The sequence below is a fragment of the Ambystoma mexicanum genome, chromosome 12 (genome assembly GCF_040938575.1).
Source record: "Ambystoma mexicanum isolate Mex_15411 chromosome 12, UKY_AmexF1_1, whole genome shotgun sequence".
NCBI classification, from domain to species: domain Eukaryota; kingdom Metazoa; phylum Chordata; class Amphibia; order Caudata; family Ambystomatidae; genus Ambystoma; species Ambystoma mexicanum.
Window position 1 is genome coordinate 174,757,010 of NC_090936.1, and position 22,851 is coordinate 174,779,860.

General features: G+C 46.8%; 1 protein-coding gene across 1 annotated transcript in view; it reads left to right on the forward strand.

Moving 5' to 3' along the window:
• The window catches only part of POLR3B (RNA polymerase III subunit B), a 1,940,302-nt gene that overhangs the window by 1,306,361 nt on the left and 611,090 nt on the right, over positions 1–22,851 (forward strand). Inside the window, exon 16 of the mRNA XM_069628254.1 lies at positions 8,791–8,944. Within this exon, the coding sequence (XP_069484355.1) occupies positions 8,791–8,944 (154 nt within the window). The remainder of the gene's footprint in view (positions 1–8,790; positions 8,945–22,851) is intronic.

Below are 22,851 nucleotides of genomic sequence, written 5' to 3' on the forward strand. Positions count from 1 at the left end.
TGCAGAGTTTGGCGGGGAACATCATGGCACAGTTCACGCCAAGGTCTCGGAGCGTCTTTTTCACCAATAAGAAAGTCTTGCGCTCCTGCTGCACTGACACAGAGAAATCAGGGTATAAGTGAATCTTAATAGATCCAAGCAATAGTTTCCCTTTGGCTCTGGTGGCTCGAAGTAGAGTGTCCCTGTCCCGATAGTTCAAAGCCCTGGTGTTAATTGGGCGCTGGGGGGCTCCAGGTCTAGGTTTCATCATCGAGGATCGGTGAGCCCTTTCAATCGCAAACTGAGGAGATAGTTTGGAGTTATCCAATAACGAGAGAAGCCTACGTTCCACAAAGTCTTCCATGGGACCTGTGATGTTATCCTCCAGCATCCTGATGATGCGTATATTGTTGCGCCTAGATCTGGAATCAAGGTCATCATTATTCCTGCCAATTTCCTGCACCCGCTTGGTTACGGCTGTAAGGTCAGACCTGAGCACCGCAACATCATCCTCTGTTGTTCCGACTCTGGTCTCGACTTCAGAGATTCAGGTGTCTGTTTTCTCTATGCCAGCCTTTATGGCGTGGATTGTGCCGCTTATGCCGTCTAATTTCATATTGATAGTGATGAGTCCGTCCCTCACGAAGTTCATAAGCTTCTGTATCTCTGTCGGTTCACCGACGTCTGAGGATGAGGCTCCCATGTCAGGTTCCATGGTCATGTCTGGCTCTTTGGGGGTGGATTTGGTAAACATATTGATGGAGCTCTGCTTCTTCCCCAAGACCTTTGTCATGGTAGTGGTTGCCTGGGGGGGAAGAAAGGTTGCAGCCAAGAGTTTGTTGAGAGGGGAGTAATGCGGGCAGGAGGAGAAGAGAAAGCACAGGTGGGCACTGAGTGTGTAGATCAGCGCTTAGCCTCCCTGTTCCTTGGCTGCCCACCGTGAGAGGCCTCCAGCTCCGTGCGACAGCAGTGGATGGCAGATTGCGTGGACATCGGAGAGAGCCCCAGAGCTCACCAGGGGTCAATCTGCGGGCACAAATAGGTGCAGTCTGTCTTTGCCAAGAACGGTACCCAGCAGCTCAGGGGAGGGCACTGGGAAAGTTAGTTTCAGGAGTGAAGGTGCAACTACGGAAGGTACAATGGCAGAAACAGATCACCGACAAGGAGGGAACAGCCTTGCTGGTCATTGGCAACAGTGAGCCAGCCACAGCAATGGAGGGTACCTTCAGCGTAGGAGCCACTAGAGCTGGGTGAGTCCGGGGAATGGTCCACAGGTTTGCAGCGTTGTATTCAGCAGTGTCAGGCAGAGTGCAGGCGCCACCATTTACATGCTCCAACAGTAGTAAGCAGCTTGCCCCCACATATGCGCCACTGCACAACTGCTGCAGGTCAATCCGTGAGTCCAAGACAGAGGCAATATTTATCTGGTGTCTAGCGTCACTGCAGGATGTGATTAAGGTTGCAGTGCTTTTCAATATGCTGAAGCTCTTGGGGCTTGATATCATTAAGAATGGTGCTCAAGTTCCAGATAGCTCTCACCGAGAGACCGGATCACAGGATCAACAGGGTGCACGTCAGTGTTCCAGAACAATAAAGGCCGTACCGTGGCCAGGCCGCAACCAGAGACCAAGGTTTGCCGCGGCGTGAAGCGGGCAAGTATCCACCGGTAGGAATGGGGGCACCGTGGGCGGGGAGGCCGCAGTTCACAGCAGATGAAGTGAGGCAGGCTCAGCAAATGAGTTGCGGCAGCCACTCCCACCACAACGGCTCCCCGAAGCAGACGGCCAAGGATCAGCGCGGTACATCAAGGTACATCAAGGAACCTGCAACGTAGGGGGTACGGCGCGCATCATCCGTACACTCCACCAAGGCTCCCCAGCGGTCGGTCCCAGCAACCTGCGCCCGGCAGCGGGGCAGCCAGGGGGTAGCGGGGTGCTCCATCGCCTCTGACAGTGCACGGTGTGGACAGTCCAGCCGGTGATCCGCACGGCACAGCGCGGTCCAGGCTCCGGGCAGCAAAGCAAATGTTCGGCAACAAGGACAGTCGAGTTTCGTCCGGTCGCCGCATTAGGCAGTACTGGCACTCAGAGGGTTCATCACCACCCATACGAAGCAATCGAGTGGGGAAGGATTGGATCCCCACAGGCAGGGCATCCGGGCGCTCGGCTGTGCAACCGGTGCTCAGCACGTTCAGCCGTTGCAGCGTTGCTGGTGTTGCGGGGCAGCTAGTTGTAGGACCCGCCTCCAAACTTGCCTGCTCCCGAGGATCCAACAGCAAGGCAGCACAATGGGGGCCGTGGGGTAAGTGCGCAGCACCCTGGCAGCTGCAGGCTTCAGCACAAATATTCTTTTAATTATTTGCCACAGTGTCCAGGCCAGCTAAGGAGCCACTTACTCAAGCAGCCATCTCGTCAGCGCTCAACAGCGACACTGGATATTTCCTATTTTTTTAACTGTTAATTTAAAATCCTGTTTGAATCTGGGGAAGCGGATTTCACCCAGGTTACACGAAGAAGCAGTTATCAGAGTTTTGAACCTAACTGTTATTTCTGTTCTATTTGAATTGCCACCCATTACCTTGTTAACTTTATTTTATGTACAAGTGTGAGGGACAGATTCTTTTTGTTGGTGTTTCCTTTCGTTTATTTTGATAGACAGGGAAATCCTCGTCAAGGTAGGAATAGTTAGGCGTTTGTCAAACCCCATTTTGAGTTAATAAAATGGCATCTTATGAAAAGCCTATACAAAGTTGTCCACCTCACATTTCTGACCCCAGACATCTAAAGATAATATTGTCTTTTTGGCCTCCATCTTTGTTTGCCCCAAATAAATGGATTATGTGAAAATGTGAAATCTCTTCTCTGGCAAATGACTTGTCAACATTGTATCAACTATTGCAAGTGATTTGTGGGTATGTATTGTGATCTGGATGCTAATGCCCTAACTCAGAAATTGCCATCAGCAAAATGGCAACAATGGTTATATTTGACACCAGCACATTGAACATTGAGGATATGACCCAGCAGCAATAGGCAAATCAGACATCTGGCATCATTTTTTAACAACGTTTTCCAATTATCACAAGTGTAGCTTTTATGTCAAATAAAGGGGACCAACAATGGTTTGAAGCTATACATGACAGTGACTTAACAGCGGGCATCCTCCTGATTGTGCTTCTGTTTCATTCAAGGGGGATGTTCTAATGCAGTAAACTACAGATTTGCTAAAAGTGTGACATCCTTAAAATGATAAAGGCAATTAGATGATAAACATGCCATATCTTCTCATTCTCCCTCAAGTCCCCCAGCTACCCGACCGAGAAACTCAGCCTCTGTAAAAGCCAAGTTCCTCCATGAGCTAGGACATGCTCAGACTCACACAACGCTGAGGCAAGAAAGAAAGACCTAGAAGACCGGCCTTCTCTGCGTGCACTCCTAGACTCTTGAATCTCTTTTCCATTAGCATTAGATGTGCCCCCACACTGCTGCAATTCAGGGAGGAGCTCAAGGCCTCCTCTTCAAGGAAGCTTCCCCCACATCACTTGGGATCTTTCCCTCTGCCTTTCACTGGCCATAACTAGCTTGTAGCATCACTCACTGACAAACCCCTGCTCCTCACTCAGATCCTGCCTTCCTTCCCTCTGGTCTCCTTGTGGCCTGTCTGTCTAAATCTAAAGCCCTGCATTGCTTCCCAAAGCTATTTCCGCTCTCAAAAACACCCCAAATAATAATGATAATGATGCTTTTTCTGGGCGTGATTAGCTAGTGGCATTTCAGCACTTACGAAGCTGCCTCTATGTTTCACCCTTAGGCTCTGATCTTTGGATCATCAGAACTTGCTTTATACATGCTTCTGAGTTTTTGTAGCTGAATTTTAGTGTCTCAGTACTGTGGGTATGCAGAAACCTCCATTTTCTTCTCTATAAACAGTACTTGAGCAAATTGGTCCCAGTCAAAAATGTCTTTGACTTTGTTTGCCTCTTAGAGAAAATGCAGCACAATACTGAATGTTTTGTGTCTCTTGACCCACTCCCCCAAGAGCCTATGCATGATATTTGTTTATTAATTTGTAGGGCGCACCAAACCCTTAGGTAACTGGGTGTACAGCATAACAACATTACTTACAGCTTAGTTGCAGACATAGAAATAGGAGCAAAAAAAAGTGCTAAATTCTTCGTTACAGTTGTTGAAACAGGTATACATACAGTTGGGATTGCAGTCTAGAGGTCGTTAAGGCGTAGCCAGTTGAGGGTATTTTGTCTGAAAGTGTAATATGACTGGTCCCTTCTAAGCTCAGTAGGTAGTGCGTTCTGTTGTTGGGCCGCTTTAACATCGAAACTGTTGCCTCCTGTTTTTTTAGTCTGAATCTGGGAATTTGAAGGCAGTAGGAGTTGGTAGTTCTGGATGGTCGTGCAGAAGTTTTTCTGTTTATTCTTTCCCTCAGGTAAGGTGGGGCTGCTTTGGTGAGACATTTGAATGTTATTGACAGGATTTTGAGGAGGATCCTGTCACTAATTTTCAGCCAACAATGGTTTCTTCCAACATTGGTTATGTGCTCTGGGGTAGGGAGGTTCAAGGCTGTTCTGAGTGCATTGTTTTGCAGTGTTTGTAATTTGTTAGTGATGTATTTGTTGGCCCCTAGGTATAGTGCATTACAGTAGTCCAGTTTTGATAAAATGAGAGCGCTGGCTAGGATAATGCAACTTGATAGTGAGAGGAATGGTCTACAAGCTCTGATAAGTTTGCCAGTGTAGGCAGTGGAAGAGGCCAGGGAGTTTACCTGTTTTTTTAGACTTATTGTGGAGTCCAGATAGAATCCAAGAGTCTTTACTTCTTTGGCGACTGTGATTATATTGCTGTCAATATTGAAGGCACTATAGTTAGTATCCAGTTTTTTTAGGTTGTTGGCTGAGCCAAGGGTGAGGATCTCTGTTTTATCGTCATTCAGGCAGAGGCTATGGGTTGCCATCCGTGCCTGAATGAGAGTCCATATTTCGTTGACTAAGGCTGTATCTGAGGTGAAATTGCCCGAAAGGGGAATGAGGATCTGAGTGTCATCAGCGTAATTTGTGTAGGTGAAACCCAGTCTGTCCAATTTGTCAAATAAAGGCTTAGTAAAGATGTTATACATGGTTGGCGACACACAAGAACCTTGTGGGACACCGCACGTGGCTTGCATTGGGTCTGCAGATGCTGAGGTAGAGAAGACGTGTGTATTTCTATTGTCTAAAAAGGATGGGCCCAGGCTATGGCTTCATTAGAAAAGTGGCCGGCGAATGCTAAGTGTTTGCATAGAACTGCGTGGTCCACCACGTCGAACGCTGCTGACAGATCCAGGAGAAGCAGCATAGCGGTGTTTCCTTTATCATTAAGCTCATCAATTTGCGCTTTAAGGTCTATTAATGCTGTCTCTGTGCCATGCTGTGGTCTGAAGCCCGATTGGCAGGAGCCTAAGAGTTGGTTGGTTTCGAGGTAATTCTGAATTTGAAGATAGGCCAATCTATCTATTATCTTTAGGAGGAATGGTACCGTTGTGATAGGCCTATAGTTTGTAGGGATGAAGGGTCTAAAGTGTGTTTTTTAAGAAGGGGTAGGACCCAGGATTCTTTTAATTTACTTGGGACGGTATTGGATGAGAAGGAAGCATTAATGAGTTTAGATATGAAAGGGGTTAGGTCTCTAGCCGCATCTTTAATTATTTGGGCTGGGCAACTGTCTCCTTTACAGTTCGATGGTTTTAGGGATGCAAGAAATTTTTCAGTTTCCTGAATGGAGACTTTGGAGAATTTGAATGGAGCCAGGTCAGGCTTGTCAAGGGGAGTGGTGGTGTTGGTTAGTATTTCAGCAGGGGGGAGAGAAGCTTTTTTGATTGCGATTTTAGTTTGCAGTGTTTTGATTTTATTTGTAAGGGCGTTTTGAATGCTAGTGCACCACTGTTTGTCTTTGGGTACATTATCTGGCAGGGGTATGGGCGATTCTAATTCCCGCAAGATCACAAACAGTTCCTTGGTGTTGGAACATGCTTTTGAGATTCTTTCGTTAAAGACTTCTTTTTTTGTTTGGATAATTTCTTTTTTGTAGTTATTGGCGCAGGATTTTAGAATACGTTTTTTTTTTCTTCCGTTGGGTCGTGTTGCCATATGGTTTCTAATTTCCTTTTTTCTAACCTTTGTTCTTTGAGGTGAGGGGTAAACCAAGTATTAAGGTGAGATTGTAGTTTACTCTTGCGCGTTTTAAGAGGGGCACTGGTATCTAGGACCTTTGCCATGGTGTCATTGTAGGAGTCCACCAGAGTGTCCGGGTCGGAATTACATGGCAAGGCGTTAATCACGGGAAGGATGTTGTCTGGTGTGATGTTTTTCTTAGGTCTAGTGGGTAGAGGTGGTGCCATGATTTTATCTTTATCTAATTGCTTCTTTATTGTTAAACTGAAGTCAATAAGATGGTGGTCAGACCAAGATTGGGGTGTAATGTTGGTGATAGTAGTTGGGCAGTTTAAGGTGGCTACCCAGTCTAGACTCCTACCTTTGTCATGGGTGGAGAGGAGGACTTTTTGAAGTCACCTACGATGATTATGTGGGTGGAGTCTTTAGTATTGTTAGCTAGGATGCTGGATATGTGCTCTTCAAACGTGCCTATAGGTCCTGGTGACCTATATATGAGGTAAATGGTTAGTGTGCGGCATGGGGATATAGGGAATTTCGTTGACAGTAACTCGCAAGATTTTAGTGGGGGTAGAGTGGATAATCTTAAATCCAGGTTGGCTTTAGCATGAATAGCCAGGCCACCTCCTCTAGTGTTGGGTCTGTCCATTCTTAAGAGTTGGTAGTCCACTGAGACCGCTAGTGCGAGCGCTGGGCCTGCTGCCTCATGCAGCCAGGTTTCTGTGACCGCTAGGTGGTCAGGGTTGTTGGAGGTTTAGAATATCAGCTATTTTGGTGGCGTGAGCTACGACAGATCTGGCATTAATTAATGCTCCAGCTAACGTAGTGGTGCTATATGATCTGGGGTTTCAGGGTTGCAGGTGGGTATTCGGTAAGCTTAGTGTCTGCAGAGATTTGCATGTGGGCTTGTGCCGTATGCATAGTGGTATGTTTACAGTTGGTGCAGCGGTTTAAGTGATGTTGCTAGTCGTTTTCAGTTCATAGACGGCGGAGAGTCTAGCTCGGAGCCTAGTATTTCTGTTCAATGTAGGACAGGGTGCGTACTTAATTTGGTCCATGTTTAACAGGATTATTGGTATGAGCAGCAGTGGCAGGGATAGCAAAATGGTTTTGCTGACATACATGCTGAGGCAATTGGTCAACTGGTTTAGTTTACATTGGATTAGGAGGATGAGTTAGGCTAGGACAGGCCTGGTAGGCTGAGTTGGCATAGGCAGAATAGGCTGAAGTCAGCAGCGTGGGCCTAGTGGGCTAAAATAGGCATAGGCAGAATGGGCAGATATCAATAACAGGGCCCAGTGAGCTAAATTAGGCATAGGCAGAGTAGGAACATATCAACAACATGGGCCTAGTGGGCTAAAATAGGCAGAGTAGGCAAATATCAACAGCATGGGCCTAGTGAGCTAAATTAGGAATAGGCAGAGTAGGCACATATCAACAACATGGGCCTAGTGGGCTAAGATAGGCAGAGTAGGCAAATATAAACAACATGGGCCTAGTGGGCTAAAGTAGGCAGAGTAGGCAAATATCAGCAACAATGGCCTAGTGGGCTAAAGCCAGCAGAGTAGGCACATATCAGCAACATGGGCCTAGTGGGCTAAATTAGGCAGAGTAGGCAAATATCAACAACATGGGCCTAGTGGGCTAAAATAGGCAGAGCAGGCTAATATCAGCAACATGGGCCTAGTGGGCTAAAATAGGCAGAGCAGGCTAATATCAACAACATGGGCCTAGTGGGCTAAATTAGGCGGAGTAGGCAAATATCATCAACATATTATGATATGTTGGACCTACTAAGTTAAGTCTCCGTCGGTCAGCCATGCAATAGAACTTGCAGGTGTCGACCAAATGCCCGAACGAATGGCAAGGATTGCACAAATGCAAGCACCAAAGAGGAGGATGGGGAATAACTGTCTTGTAAAATACCTTTTTGATGTGCAAGTCTACTGTCCAGTCCTGGAAAAAAAGTGCTCCTCATTTCACAAATGGTTTTAATTGTTTGTTTGCATCATTATTTTTTATATGTACCATTTGTTTTTCCGATTATATTATTGTCTTTTGATACGTTGGAATATAGCACAAGTACTTCAGTTTACTCCAAGAAACGTATCTGTCAATTATTCGGACATCAAACACTTTATATAGTAAATGTGTCTATAACTTTTTCACTGCAGATATTGTTTGGCTGTTTTTGGATATGTTGCAATATAGTGCACATTCTTTTCAATAAATCCTAGAACAGCTGATGTGCAAACTATATTCTTTTAGGAACGTTTAACCGAATTCTAGTTGCTTATTTCTGGAGGTAGAATTAGATGTTCCAACACCTGCTTATTTTTAATTGGATTTAAGATTTCTTATTGTTAACGTAGAGGGTATAATTTAAATTGCGTTGGTGATGAGTTACTATTATACATTCTAGAACATGCTTCTTTGATGCGTCAATAGCACCGCACCCCACCCTTGTTCCTAGTAGGCAACCACTCTATCTCATAAATCTGTAACCCTGAGCCATCATCTTTGAACCTGTGGTTTCAGATTCTAGGAGTATATAGTATTGAAATGTAGACTGATTGGAAGACAAACATATAACACAAAGACCGCCATATGTGTAAACCATGTATTTTAAATCATTTTGTTCAAATTAGGTAACATTCTTGGTGTAATACGGGACCATCAAAAATTAGTCCACACTTTTCGGCTGATGCGGAGAGCTGGGTACATAAATGAGTTTGTCTCCATTTCAACAAATCGTGCTGACAGATGTGTGTACATTTCATCTGATGGAGGAAGATTATGCAGGTATATTCTTTTTAAAAACAGACTTTTTTCAGCAATGTGCATATTAAGTAAATATGTTGATGACTTGTGGCAATGTCAACCAAATCTTTACAATATCCAACATGTTTGTCTTTGTCACAGGTGGCTTAAATGACACTCCAATGCTAGAGATGGTTCAAGGGTTTTTATTGACCTGGCAAGGTGGTAGGGCTATCCCTCACTCTGTCGTCTACAGATAGGCTTTTCTACCTTAGTCCTCCGGTTAGAATATATAGAATATTGACTCCCTACTGTCTAATTTCTATATGACTTATAGGTAGAACCTAGTCAATTGTCTTCTCTATCTAGATTACCTCTGAATCTTTTTAAAATAGCCATACACTGCCAATCGTATTAGTAATTACCTGAGGTTTCGGAAATGTGCATTTCAGACACAGTACCCAACCCGGTCTTCTTCCTCTCATGCCCTAATGTTCCTCTCTCTCTTTCTGTATATTATTCACCTTCCTCTACTCTCCTGCATCCAACTCCACCCACCTTCCTCCTCCTTCTTACGTTGTCATACTCTGCCCCTCTTACCTCCTACCTTCAATGTAACTACTCCTTCCTCCCCTCTTCCACTCCCTCCTCCACACTACTACTACTACTCCATCATTCCTCCTACTCAGCCACTCTCCTACTCACAAATATTTCCCCTCACTCTCTAGACTCCCACTAACAGACACTCGCCCATCTTGCATGCACACACCACACAGTAACTCTTGATCTCACTAACCAATACCTTACCTTTTCCTTAATACTCCTCCACCCTGCTTCTTCCTACAAGTCTTAGTCTGCCATCTGATCCGACTTCTCCTCAATGCCCTGTTTCCTGGTGCCCCTCTTATCCTCCACCTACTTCTTCGATTGAATCACTGGCCTTGATCAATTTGCTCCTGTCTTTTGATAAGGCTGTCATGCAAACACTTTCACGCCAACCCATATTCCAGTGCCTGCAGTGTGCAGGGGAAGGAAAAAACCCGCAAATATTTCCCGTGCACTCAGGTCTGATAAGGAGTTTGTCATTTTTTAAACAAAATACAGCTTCATATAAGTGATACAAACACGGGCGTTAATTCCCCAAAGGCGTCGTGGTTACTTCATATGGTCACTGTCTGATCACACCCATACATTACAGCCAGTTACTAAGGAATATACACACACTTCAGAAATCTTCCCTTTCTGCAGGGCTTAGCTTGTCACAACACCCCAGCCTTGTATCATGGCATGATATGCCCGCAGCTCAAATTGCTAACATTTAGTTACATAAACATTGGCTGGCCTTCTTGCACAGCAATGCTCCCATTCTAAAGACAGACAGAGCAGTCGGTGATGCTAGCAGGGTTATACCGATAACAATCGAAGTATATATTTATTTATTGAGCATTTGTTTGGCGCTTATACAACAAAATGGTGTTTCCAGTCACCACAAGGCAAGTGAGGAGGGAACAAGGGGAGTAAATACAATGGACAAAATAACAGCAAATATAAAAATGTGGTCCTACTAGTCCCCTTGACATTGGGGCGTGCAAGAGCAGTGAAGGAGATGAGGTTGTGGGCAAGTGCTGGAGAGCCCGGGAGGTAAGTGCTAAGGGGCGCCAGGGGAGGAGGCCACTGGCTAAGTGCTGGGCAGAGGGATCGCAAGGGTGGGATGCATAGCTGCCAGGCAGGGGCGGCCCACAAGGGCCGTGCTGAGGGGGCGGGGTCTGGTGTCGACTGGACAGAGACTCTGTTCTTCGTGCACAGCACATTCATTCCACCTTCCCCCTAGGGCTTGCCGTCACAGTGAAAAAACATCAGAAACTGAGGTCTTTCTGTCTTCATTCAAGTTTAACCCATGAAATAAAATTCTGCACACAAAATGGCTGTACACTGGTTCTGTAAATTGTGACCAGAACACATCACTGCCTCCTTTTTGGTTGTTCTACAAACTACTAACATCAATTCTAGATAAACGTGCAAACTCTGCATCTGTAAAACAGAGATCCTTCTCATTGGGACCCTTGCTCCCTCTTTCCCTCCACACTCTGGCTGCCATCCATGAGCCCCCTCCCCTCACCCTCTTGTGAGGCAAAAAACCTTGGTGTCATCTTAGACTTTTCTTTCTCCTTTTCTCCTCGCATCACAGACCTTGCCAAGAAGGCCCACTTTCAGCTTCACCTCCTCAGAGGCATTCTCCCTTTCCTCACTTTCCCCCAGAAACTCACTGTCTCCAGAGCTCTGGTCCTCTCCAGGCTGGACTACAGCAACCGCCTCTTCCTCAATCTGCCTAACTCCACCCTTCGCCCCCTTCAACTAATCCAGAACAAGACCGCAAAATGTATCCTTGGCCTCAAGCCCAGGGACCGCATCTCTTCAGCCCTAAAATCTTTCCACTGGCTACTGGTTACTGCGAGAATCAAGTTAAAGACCCTCTGCCTCATCCACAAGGCTTTCTGGGGCCTGGGATCGCTCTACATCCAACTGTCTCTCCCAAAATACCTCCCTGCTAGAGCCCTTCAGTCGTCTAGCTCTAACTCTCTGCAGATCAGATGTTTTTCCAAGCAGAGAGTGGGGGGTAGATCTCTCTCCTCCGCAGGTACCTCCCTCTGGAATGGCCTCCTTGCCCTTCTCAGACTTGAGCCAGATCTTCTTAAATTCTGGAAGCTTCTCGCAACCTTCCTTTTCTCTGCTTCCTTCCTTCTCTGCCTCTCCTGCTAATGTCCCTGTCTGCCTCTTGACTGGCTGCCTGGTTCCTTCAGAGATTTTACAGGGCATCAGGCCGCCTAAGCCACTCTACCGCTGCACTGGACTCCCCCGATTTTCCCCCCCCCCCTTCCTGGATCCCCCCATGCTTCACTTGCCCTTACGTGCCCCTTCCCCGCAATAGCCTGGCTGGGCCCTGCACCCTTGTAGCCCTTCCAACCCCTTACCTCGCACCTAGCTTGTGGACCTTCACTCCCCTGCACTTTCTGCTTTCTGGCTCTGTCCACCTGGCCTCCTCTGGCACCTGCTTTTTCTCATGGACCCTACCGCCCTGACCGGCACTTCCCCTCCCCTCCTCTCCCTGCTCTTTCTTTTACTGGACTTGCATGATCTGAATGTCATAAGGCCTAGTAGGATCGTTTTTGTTTTGTCCTTCCTTTTTTCCCCCACCCTCTTGTCTTGTTGCGCCTCGAAGCACATTGTGTATAGGTGCATTATAAATACCCAATAAATAAATAAATCCACCAGAGGCATAGAATGAGAAACAACTCCATCACTTATCCAGAGATATGATGCAAATGTCACACATGTTATTGCGACTACTACTAATATAATGACAATTATTATCAAAAGAATTTTCACCATCTTCCCCACCCCGTCCTAAATACTGAGTGAAACCATTCTGAGATATAATCCAAATCACCTGCATTGTCCAATGACATCTCACGAAACAGCCGCTTGGGTCTGGATGTGGGAAACATCGGTTTCTACTTCTCCTGTCTGATCCAGAAAAAAACCACACATGGAATTAATCACATGGCAAGCCCTGATCATTAGTTCCGTACTTCTCTACCAATCAAATCCAAGCTGACCGGAATAAAAGACAGGGTTATGGTCAACCACCGTTAATATGAGACAACCACCATATATTTTTCCATAACATTTTCATCATTACATACAAATGAGGCCATCAGAGGTCCAGCAAGAGATAATGTCCATGGGCGACTCACAAAAGTCTCAAATGGTGACAAAGGCCCTTGTGTGTAGCTTTTTTCTAAGCTTGTTTCTAAGTTAGAGCAGTCTCTGTGTGCACTTTGCCCAACTTTGCACTCATGTCTATGTTAATGCTTTGTTTTGCCTAAACTCTGAAGCCTCGTTGAGCAGTGCAGTTTCTGGTCAATATGTAAGAATTCACATAATTGTTGTAGGGAATTATTATCAAAGTGAGGACCCCTGTTGCTGTTTATTTCCTGAGAAAGGCCCTACTTTGGCACAATGTCTCTCACTAGGATGCGCACTACTGTGATTGCATCATCTCTAGCACAGGGGAACACCTCTTGCCATCTGGGACCATGGGTCAGTTATGACCAATGCCCATTGCATTTCATTCATTGGGGCCATGTGGATAATATCCATTTGTAATGCAGTCAAAGCGCCAGGAGGTGCCGGTGCCGCTCCCAAGCTCATCTTTATGGGTTATTCAGGATTATAAGAAGTATACACACCATCTCTTGAGAAGTTCTTTACACTTTTCTCCTATTGTCGGGGGCCCACCAAAATCTCTACAAGTATCTACTTCTAGGTCCCTGCCCTATATGACCCGGATAATGAATGCGCGGGGTCAGATTCCATTGCAGTGTCAAGGGCAACAGGCAAGGGTGACGGTGAATGCATCCAATACCCATTACCACGTTCAGTATAGAGAGAGGGGTCAGAGTTTAGCATTTCCTAATTACTGTCTGATAAAAACCTAGACTGCAAATGACACATTGGGTCCTCTACTGGCTCCCCAGCAGAGGAAGGCAACAAGAACATCACTTTGGAAAATTCTGATTGGTCACCTCATACGCGGCAGCCTTTGCTGCTTGGTCAGCAATATTATTCCCTCCTATCACAGTTGAAGCATCAGTCTGATGTCCGTACAACCACCACCTCAAAGGGCAATTGGAGGGCATCCAGTAAGGCAATAATATATTGGGCATTCTTAATAGGTGTTGTTGCTGTAGTCATGAAACCTCACTCAGCCCACAGCGAATAGAAGTCATGACAAGCACCAAATCTGCATGATGTATCTGTATATAATGTGATCATTTTGGATGCTGCAATATTAAATGCAGCAGTCATGGCACACAATTCAGCCACTTGCGCAGGGACGCAAGGCTTGATGGGGGAGGGCAAAGGGACCCTTAAACAGTCTGGACCAACAAATACATGTTGATCAGGGGGCAAAACCAGGGAACTGCCATCCACAAGAGCCACCATCCCAGCAGGGAGTGGTATTTTATGTAGGTGCAAACTAGGGGCATCCTTTTCTTCAATTACCAAAGGGCAATCATGAGTGGACATAGAATCAGTTACTGTGAGCAAGGTGGATAAATTCAAAGCAGAGGACCTTTCCACAGCGACGCTTTCACAGTTCAACAATACATCCTCCCAATTCAAACGCCAGGAAGACATCAAATGCTGTGAGCGAGCCCTTGTAAGGAAAGCATGTACTGCTTGTGGCACCCTGAGAGTAGCATGGTGTCCCAAAGTAAAATCTGAAACGGCAATGAAGCAGCCTCAGGTCTGAGACAGAGGGAAGAGCCTTTGCAGTGGAATCCAATCTTCTACTCAATTATGCTATAGGTCTCAATTATACTCCATGGGGGTTGCTCAAAAACCCCCCGATGCCACCTTCTCTTTTTCAGAACTTTACAAGAGTAAGGGGAGGTCATAGACTGCTAACCCTAAAGCAGGAGCCCGCAAGAGGGCATCTTTTGACTGTTCAAAAGCAGATAACCAGGCGAGTTGCCTATATAGGGTCATTCTCAGAATACTCCCCCCGAAGATCAGAAGTGAGCGGCACTGCCAATTATGTGTATGATGGAATCCAATGTTGAGAATAGTTACAAAAGCCCAAACATGGTGCTCAAATCATGTACGGTTTCAGGGAATGGTATGGAGGCAACGGTACCCCTTCTATTAGGAGGTAAATGTCGGTAGCCATCTCTTATTTCTTGTCTCTGCTATATGACTCGTGGCAACACAAACTAAACCTTGCATTGATTCACCTTGAAACCCTTTAGAAGCCAATGCATACAGTAATGTCAGGGTGTCAGTGCTGCACATTTCTTCAGTAGGAGAATCAGTAAGCAAATCATCAACATACATCAAGAACGTTCTCTGGGGTGACAAAGCAAGAGAATCAAGTGCTCGGTGTAACAATTGTGAAAACAGGGTTGGTGAATGCTTGGCTAACATGGTCCAACACATCTGTATTTTTTTAAAACAAAAATATGTATTGTAAATCCTCATGGACTGGAATTGTGTGCTACACCTGAGTCAATTACAGAAACATAGCTGCAGCTTGAAGAAAGGCCTGTTAGGACTGTGCCAGGATTTGCAGTCACTGCCGCCAACAGCTGTTTAATGTTATTAATGGCACGGAGGTCGTGAACTAATCTGACCTGTATAGAGTCCGCTATGGGAGCTCCTAAAGTTGGAGCATGGCATGGAGAGCGGCACGGATTTAAAATGCTCACTCGTAAGTAGCCATTTATTTATCCAGGCTTTAAAAAGGGTTTTGGTGAATTACTGGTAGCATATCGCCAGGCTTCAGTGCCATCTTAACAGGCTGCAACTTCCCATTTTTGTAACACCTCCTGGGCAGTAGACCTCCTACCTAAGGCTGAGAGGGGTTCCTCTCCCCTCGCGGCAAGGCCATATTACTGACCTTGTCACACACTACGACCCTTTCCCACTGGCTGACTTGCCCCCCTCCCTCACCCACAATAGGAAGATAGGAACGGTCTCTTGATTTTTGGACCTCTTGGACACAGAGATCAAATCGAATAGTTTGAAATCAGTACACAGCAGAACCTCCTCTCGTAGCCTGGGCATTACTATCATGGGCAGTATAACTTCCTTTTGGAGCATTAAAAGGGCGAGGTTGGCTTGGGGATAGTGTAGATCCATCTCTCCATGAATGCATGCATGTATGTATGTATGACGGCTTATATAGCGTCGGCAGCCCGCAGGCATCAGGGCGCTTTTACACACAGCACAAATACAAACTATACTAAAGTGATGCTTCCCTCTTAGTTATGTTATTAGTCTCAAGTTGCCGCTAGTCAACAGGTCACTAATCACCTAAATAGGTGGGTCTTCAAATTTTTTCTAAAAGTCAGATGGTTGTCTTACGATCTAAGCGCCAATGGGAGTCTATTCCACTGCTGTGCTGCCAATACTACAAACGATCTGCCCAAACCTGTCTTTAGCTTATGTTTTGGCACTATGAGCAGGTTTTTACCCACCGACCGGAACTGTCTCTGTGGGATGTAATTTTCAAAACGATTTTTAAGATAGATGGGGGCTTTTCCAAACAGGCACTTGTGTATAAGTGTCATGGCTTTAAACTTTGTCCTCTCTTCTACCCTAAGCCAATGGAGCGATCTTCTAGCCAAGGTTACATGATCACTACTCCTTAGTTTCTTCACAATCCTCACTGCGTCATTTTCTATAACTTGGCATCTGGCCAGGTCTTTTGCAGTAGCATCTATTAACAGGGCATTGCCGTAGTCCAACCTCAACAGAACAATAGCCCTTGCAATTGTTGCTGTATTGGTTTTGTTTAGATAGGGTCTGATGGCCCTCAAGAGGCGCAGGTAATATTCTGTATTTTTATGCAAGTAATTCACTTGTGCTTCTGAGTTGACTGAGGAATTGGACGCATATGATTTGTGACAAAGTTCCTGGACACAGCTCTTCAAAAGTCGTCATGTCATCCTGAGCCGCAGTTTTCTTGCTCCTAGAGTCTAGTAGAGTTGGGGCTGGGAGACCATAAACTCTAACCGGGAGATGGAAGTTGAGGTTGGTTCCTACCGTAGTGCACACTGTCCATACACCCAGGCTCTGGTGTTTCCTTATCATCAGAGAACAGTTTTGTGAGATACTCGGCTAGAGTGATTCCTCTGTTCATCCTAGTCAGTCATGCATATATAGCATTTTATCATTGCTGGATGGGATGGAGTCACTGTTTCCTCCAGTCTGTCGGGGATGGAGTTCTTGACTTTGATTCAGATTCCAGAAAGATGAGGCTGTGTGTCTTTAGGGCAGGACTCCCTTCTCTTTTCTTGATTGCAGATTTTTGGCCACTGGTTTTCAGCCTATGTTTTGGTTCCTTGGCATACATTGCTCTGTGATGAGCATTAACTGTTTGTATTCTATTACAAGACCGGAGGCGAGCATTATGCTTTACTTCTTTTATTACTGCTCAACAGCAATTCAAAACTTACTTTTCAAACTGTTTTTTTTTTTTAAGAACATGTGCCCATCTGGCTTAAAAACAAACATAAACAAAGCACGAGGACAAGAACTATCCTTCCCAAGAATCCTATAGGCTCTGTAGTCCTAGCCTCCTTTCTGTCCACCAATGGTAGTCCTTTGTCTGGTATAAACTCCTCTGACTCTAGATCCTTTCCTCTTCTTTTTTTGCTGGCCCGACAGTTAAGTGCTCCATTTATTTAGCTAAGCATTTCATGTTATGATAATGTGAGGTTTTCTATTAAGGCTTATGTGTTCACAGTTGACGTATTGTGTAACGCGTAGGGTGCTTATTTGATTCCGCGAGCGCAGCGTATTAATAAGAGTAGCGCGTAGGGTGTTTATTCGCGAGTGCAGCGTATTAATACAAGCGTGGCAGCGTGCGTCGCGCATCAGCGCCCGACTTCGTGAGTGACAGGGCGCATTGAGGGAACGGGCATCCCGCGAGTGATCTTGCTCGCCTGGGGGAGCACGTTCCCTCTGTGACGGCTAAGGTGCGAAAAAAGCGCGTAGGTTCGCAGCCGTGGAACTGAAAGCGGGCACATTGGAGCTTCCGCGCAGGCGCGGAAGGAGACAGCGGCTCTGGCAACGTTCCTTACTAGAACGTTCTGTGTGGTGAGCAGCAGTATGACGGACGAATACACAGAGCATTTTGGTCTGATACGAGCATTCAGAGAGGCATAAAAAAAAAAAGAAATTTAATTTACACGCTCGTGAGCTACACTGTTACAAAGACAGTTTAAGCTACCCATAAGCAGCTCTTGACAAGACCTACTGTGATGGCCTGTGACAGGGGAGAGGAGTACTGGGAAGAGTGCTCAGAACATGAGCAGGAGTTACCCGAGGAAGAATTCGACCTCTCCCAGAGTTTCAAAAAGGTATTAGGGGATTCCCTTGTGAGAGCAGTAGCTCAAGGGGTCCAGCCTATTCAGGACAGATTACAAGTCCTTGAAGATATTTTGGGCACAAAAGCTGCCAGAGTTGAAGACCCAGGGGAGGGGACCTCCACCACTGAGCCTCTACATAAAGAACAAAGGGGGTGTAAAGCAGCCCGCAAGAGAAAGCACTCTTCTACCGCACCGGGCTTAGACATGGGGAAGAGAGAGAAGTCCCTAAAGGCAGCTGACGCCTTCGACAGGGTCAAGGACGCGTTCCTTTCCAGGTCAGCAGTGCCCAGCCTTGTACCCCCTACCACAGGGGCGAAAAACATAGGGGTCACACCGTCTTCCTCAGATGAATATGAAGAACAGGAGGAAGACATGAGAAGGTTGTCTGAGAGCATCGTAGAAAAAGAGAGACGGACGAGAAAAGATGCCAGCATGGTGGAAGGAAACCCCGAAGAGGACATGTCTGATATGTTTGAGCCTGATGCCATCAGGCATCCGAGGTCCACTGATTGGGCGCCATCCCCAAGAGTGGCGCTATACATGTCCCAGAAACTCAGAAAGTCTCTGGAGAAGGAGATCAGGTTCAGATTAAAATCAGAGTGTCCCAGGGCAGAGCTCACGGGGAAGGCAGCGGAGACCCCGGAGCTTGACCCCAAAATGTTGACCTTCATTACAAGGGCCGCTAAGAACACGCGCAGAGGAATGGATCGCGCATGGCGGTCCTGTCAGGATAAAGTGTTGGATCTGACAGGCCCAATAGTGAAAATCATGGACCTCGGTGAGAGGGCCAAGGACACTGGGGAGCCAGTAGACCCGTACACGCTGGCTGGATGAGCTCAGAGAGCCGTTTGCCTCTTAGGAAATGTAAATACCGCGATTTCAACAGAGAGGCGTAGGTCTGCACTGTTGAAAGTGGACAACAAATTGGGAGACCTAGCATCATACGAAGCGGGAGAAGGAGCACAGGGTCTCCTATTTGGCGACACGTTCGTTAAGGAAATGAACAGATTTGTAGGGACCTACACCGCTCTCGAGAGAGCCCAGGCATCAATCAGGAAGGTTTTCCCTTCTCGGGTTTTTGCAGGGGCCGGTCGCAGCAGAGGTCGTTCGTCCGGCTGCCTCAACTTCAACAGAAGACCTCAAGGGCCCAGGGCCCAATACTGGGAATCACGCCAACAGGATGCATTCTTCCCGAGCCGGGGAAGAGGTTTCAGAGGGCGTTGAGGACGAGGATACTTCAGGCACCAGAATAGCCCCACAGGTGAGAACGGGAGCCGCAGGTTATCCCCCGGTGGGAGGGAGAACGCTGCTTTTTATAGACAACTGGCGCGCAGTATCAGCAGACGCATGGGTGATGCAGACAGTCCAGGGTTTCCAACCAGATTTCATACAGGAGCCATGGCAGCCCGGGCCTCCCCAGCGCATGCATTCCTCGGCAGAAGAGAAAGTTCTCTTAGATGCAGAATTAGAGGCAAGCAATAGAGAGGGCGCAGACTCAGGCGCAGGGTTTTCTGAGCAACATGTTTTTGGTTCACCGCAAAGGGAAGGTGAGACCAATTATCAATCTGAAGGAACTGAACGGATGGTTAGAGTACAGGCACTTCAAGATGGAGGGGATGCACTTATTGGCGGACCTCCTAAGGAAAGACGATTGGCTAGCCTGTCTAGATTTGAAAGACGCATACCTGACAGTTCCAGTCGCTCCCCTGTTCAGGCGTTTTCTGCGTTTCAGGTGGAAAGAGGAGATTTGGCAGTTCAAGACCTTGCCGTTCGGGCTGGCATCAGCGCCTTGGGCATTCACGAAACTGATGAGGCCGGTAGCCACCGCAATGCGAGAGAAAGGCATAAGGATGATCATATATTTGGACGACCTCCTTCTGATGGCGGAGAGCAAGGAAAGACTGCAGAGACAGGTGCAGTGGTCGACCGCCTTTATCTCCAGCCTCGGTTTTTTGATCAGCGAGGAGAAGTCGGTGCTCGTCCCGAGCAGGAGCCTGGAGTTCCTAGGCTTCGACATAGATACAAGAAAGGCCACGCTAGCGCTCCCGCCCGCCAAAATAAAGGCCATCAAGAAGGAGCTGAGATCAGCTCTGGGGAGACAGCTTATTTCGCTTCGGAATCTAGCCAGGATAGTGGGTCTTCTGGCGGCCTCGATTCAGGTTATCACTATCGAGCCCTTCAGAGGCTCAAGATCCAGTACCTGCAGAAAGGATGGAGATACCATCATCAGGTCCCCTTGGACGAGGACAGCAGGTCAGAGCTTCGTTGGTGGCTGAGCAATATGGAAGCGTGGAACGGCAGAGCCATTTTCGGGGACAGACCAGAGCTCATAATAGTCAGACACCAGCAGGTCGAGCTGGGGAGCCAGGTGCGGAAGCACAGAAACAGGTGGAAAGTGGTCCCCAGAAGAGCTGGAACTGCATATCAATTGTTTGGAGCTCCTGGCAGGATCCTTCGCGGTGAAGGCGTTCTCCAGAGACAAAGCTCAATGCTGCATTCTGCTACGCATGGACAATATCTCAGCGGTGAGTTATATCAACAAGCTCGGGGGGGACGAAGTCCAAGATGCTAGTGGAGATAGCCAAGGACTTCTGGCACTTCTGCCTGAGCAGGAATATAGCGATCAAAGCGGAATATCTTCAGGGAACAAAGAATTTTGTTGCCGATTGTAATTCTCGCGATTTAGTGGACTCCAGCGACTGGAGGCTACACGAATCAGTGTTCAACAAATTGCAATGGAAATGGGGGCCGCTGCATACGGATCTGTTCGCTTCCAGACTAAACACGCACCTGCGGAATTACTTCAGCTGGAGGCTAGACCCCGAAGCGTTGGGGACGGACGCTTTCCTTCAGTGTTGGGGACAGAACGTCCATTACGCGTTTCCCCCCTTCGCGATGATAGCCAGAACACTAGCGAAGGTGCGCAGAGACAAGGCCGAGCTAGTGATAGTAACTCCGTAATGGAGTTCTCAGGCCTGGTTTCTGATTCTGATGGAACTTTCCATGGATTTCCCTCAGAGGATCTCACACCGAGAGGATCTCCTACTAGATCCAGCAGGAGCGCCTCACCCTTTGGTCAGGGATCAGACCTTGGAGCTGTTGGCTTGCAGAATTTCAGGAGGAGATGGCGCTTGCCGGGGCTTTCAGAGGAAGCTGCAGAGCTCATCGATGTATCATGGGCCCCCTCGACAGTTAGGAGCTATAATTCCGCTTGACAGGCCTGGGAATTATGGTGCAGGGAGAGGAGTATTCCTCCCATTTCAGCTCCTATAACTCAAGTTATACATTTTCTAGCAGCAATAAGCGCGGAGGGGAAAGCTTTCAGGACGATAGGAGTGTACAGGTCAGCCATTTCAGCGGGCCATGATCTAGTGGAAGGAGTACCCGCGGGAGAACATCCAGCGGTGATAAGACTCCTCAAGGGCATTAAGGTGAGCAAGCCTCCGCGGCCTAGATATTCAGTATTATGGGACGTTACAAAGGTGTTGAGCATGCTAGAGCAATGGCCAAGAAACGAGCTGCTGTCAGAGAAGCAGTTGTCTGGAAAGCTAGCTATGTTATTATGTTTAGTGTCGTGTAGGCGCATTTCTGATGTCAAGGCTCTCGAGATTGACAGGAAGATTTTCTATCCGGAAGGAGTAGCGTTCAACATAGCGCAGCGTACCAAGACTAATTCCAAGATAATTACTTATCCGTATTTTCCAGGCAATACTAAGCTCTGCGTAGCACAATGCTTAAAGAGATATGAGACTGTGACAGCCGCTGTGAGACCTGCAGGAGTGACTCAGCTCCTTATTGCGCGTAGGAAGCCATTTAAAGCAGTAGCAGTAGCGACCATAGCGAGATGGGTGAAAGAGGTCATGCAATTAGCAGGAATAGACATATCGAGTTTCGGGGCTCGCTCAGCTAGGGGAGCCATGGGTTCAGGAGCTTTTGCAGCCGGAGTTCCACTGCAGGAGATCATTAAAGCCGCAGACTGGGCCAGTGATTCAGTATTTAGGACATTCTACTTTAAGCCGGTCACTAATATTACAGCGGCAGTGATTCAAAGCTTTGAACAAGCATAATGCTCGCCTCTGGTCTTGTAATAGAATACAGATTGCCCAAGAGATAAGCGCAGGAAGTCTTGATTCTATTAAAGACACGGAGGCGAGCATTATCCCGCCCATCTGAAGTTCAACTAATGTTCTACTGCATTGTATTTAAACGGTGTAAAAGATTTCCCGGCCCTGATGATGATGCCCTTATCTTTGTTTTAGGGGACGGGAAGAAAAATAACAGGGACTGATGGAAAGAAAGAGGTCTACACTGCGAAGCGCAGCAGAGTGATTACAATGGTTAAATTTGGATCTGTTTAGCAGTTACAAGACTAGACAGCAAGACAGGATGAAAAAAGAAGAGGAAAGGACGTAGAGTCTGAGGAGTTTATACCATTGGTGGACAGAAAGGAGGCTAGGACTACAGAGCCTATAGGATTCTTGGGAAGGGATAGTTCTTGTCCTGATGCTTTGTTTATGTTTTTGTTTAGGTTTGTTTTTAAGCCAGTTGGACACATGTTCTTTAAAAAAAACAGTTTGAAAAGTAAGTTTTGAATTGCTGTTGAGCAGTAATAAAAGAAGCAAAGCATAATGCTCACCTCCGTGTCTTTAATAGAATCAAGACGTCCTGCTTATCGCATGAGCAATCTGTATTGCTTTTTATAAACTGGGTTCATGTAGTTGGCAGATAACATTTTATAGGGCAGGAAATCTATGAATTGCCCCAGTACCAGTATGTCTTTCGCCAACCATTTGTTGAGTAAATCCCAGACTCAATGTGTCAACTGTTGGGGAGATTTGTCACCTTGCTTTCCACTGTCCTTTCTCATGCTGGACTCTTGGGCCTGCTCCTTCTCTGACATCACCAGACCCACCCACCACTTCTCGTTTCATGGTGTGTCTCTCATCTCCCCTCCCCCTACTCCTATTGGATCACTTTTAACCAATCTGGTCATCTCTTCCCTGCATAGGTGGT